At 46.0% G+C, this 843-nt stretch overlaps 1 protein-coding gene across 15 annotated transcripts in view; it reads left to right on the top strand.

Moving 5' to 3' along the window:
• Positions 1-843, top strand: part of PHLDB2 (pleckstrin homology like domain family B member 2) — a 245,504-nt gene that overhangs the window by 220,334 nt on the left and 24,327 nt on the right. For all 15 annotated transcript variants that reach the window (XM_019629723.1, XM_019629721.1, XM_019629712.1 and 12 more), the window contains one exon: positions 485-584. In XM_019629723.1, the coding sequence (XP_019485268.1) occupies positions 485-584 (100 nt within the window). The remainder of the gene's footprint in view (positions 1-484; positions 585-843) is intronic.

The following is an 843-nucleotide window of genomic DNA, read 5'->3' as shown; positions in this document are numbered from 1 at the left end:
TATATCTTACATAAAAGACTTTGCTATTGAAGACAGTGCTAAACCCACCGGGGTAGTTTATAGGTTTCTTCAGTGACCACCTACTGGATAACTGGGGTAGATGGGAATCGGTGTACTTGTGACCAGGTCAATCTCTTCTGTTTTGGTGCATGATGTGCATGTGTTCTTGCCCCTCATCTGCCCTCTGCTCCTTGTGCATGAAGACCTTTGAGTTGTTCTCTGAAGTGCTTTTTGACAGTGTTTTCCCCATTTTTTGGAACTGCTGCCACTGAGGAATTGCTGTGATGGGGAGACTTTCATAGCGGTCCTTGGGAGGTGTGGCAACTGGCTTTTACCATTGAGTATCCATCCACAAACGAGGCAAAAGACCTACTTCCCTGCCCTCTGTGCTTAGATAGCAGTTATGGAAACAGAGAGGTGGTCATGTCCTGAAGGACTCGTTGGCCTGCAGTTTGCCTGAAGTATTTCCTCCTGGTTCTCACAGGCTCACCTGCCCCTGGGACAGAGCAACAGCTGTGGCAGTGTGCTCCCTCACTCGCTGGCAACCATGACCAAAGACTCAGAATCTCGAAGGATGCTCAGAGGTATGACCCTTTACAACTAAATGTCATGTCTTTTGTTAAGCAATTCCTCAGGGAGAGGGAGGGGAGAACAAGGTTGAGGATCATTAGAAAGGAGATCAAGCAATGTCCTCAATTTTACTCTTAATGTGTCCCCTTTGAGGAGGGATATATACAGAGGGTGCCAAAAAAAATGTATACACATTTTAAGAAAAGAAAAAAACTGTATTAAAATTGTCATACTCAGGGCCAGCCGAGTGGCGCGATGGTTAAGAACTGGCTT

Source organism: Hipposideros armiger, unplaced genomic scaffold (genome assembly GCF_001890085.2).
Source record: "Hipposideros armiger isolate ML-2016 unplaced genomic scaffold, ASM189008v1 scaffold_866, whole genome shotgun sequence".
NCBI classification, from domain to species: domain Eukaryota; kingdom Metazoa; phylum Chordata; class Mammalia; order Chiroptera; family Hipposideridae; genus Hipposideros; species Hipposideros armiger.
Note: the sequence above shows the minus strand (reverse complement) of the source record. Positions and strands in the feature narration are given on the sequence as shown.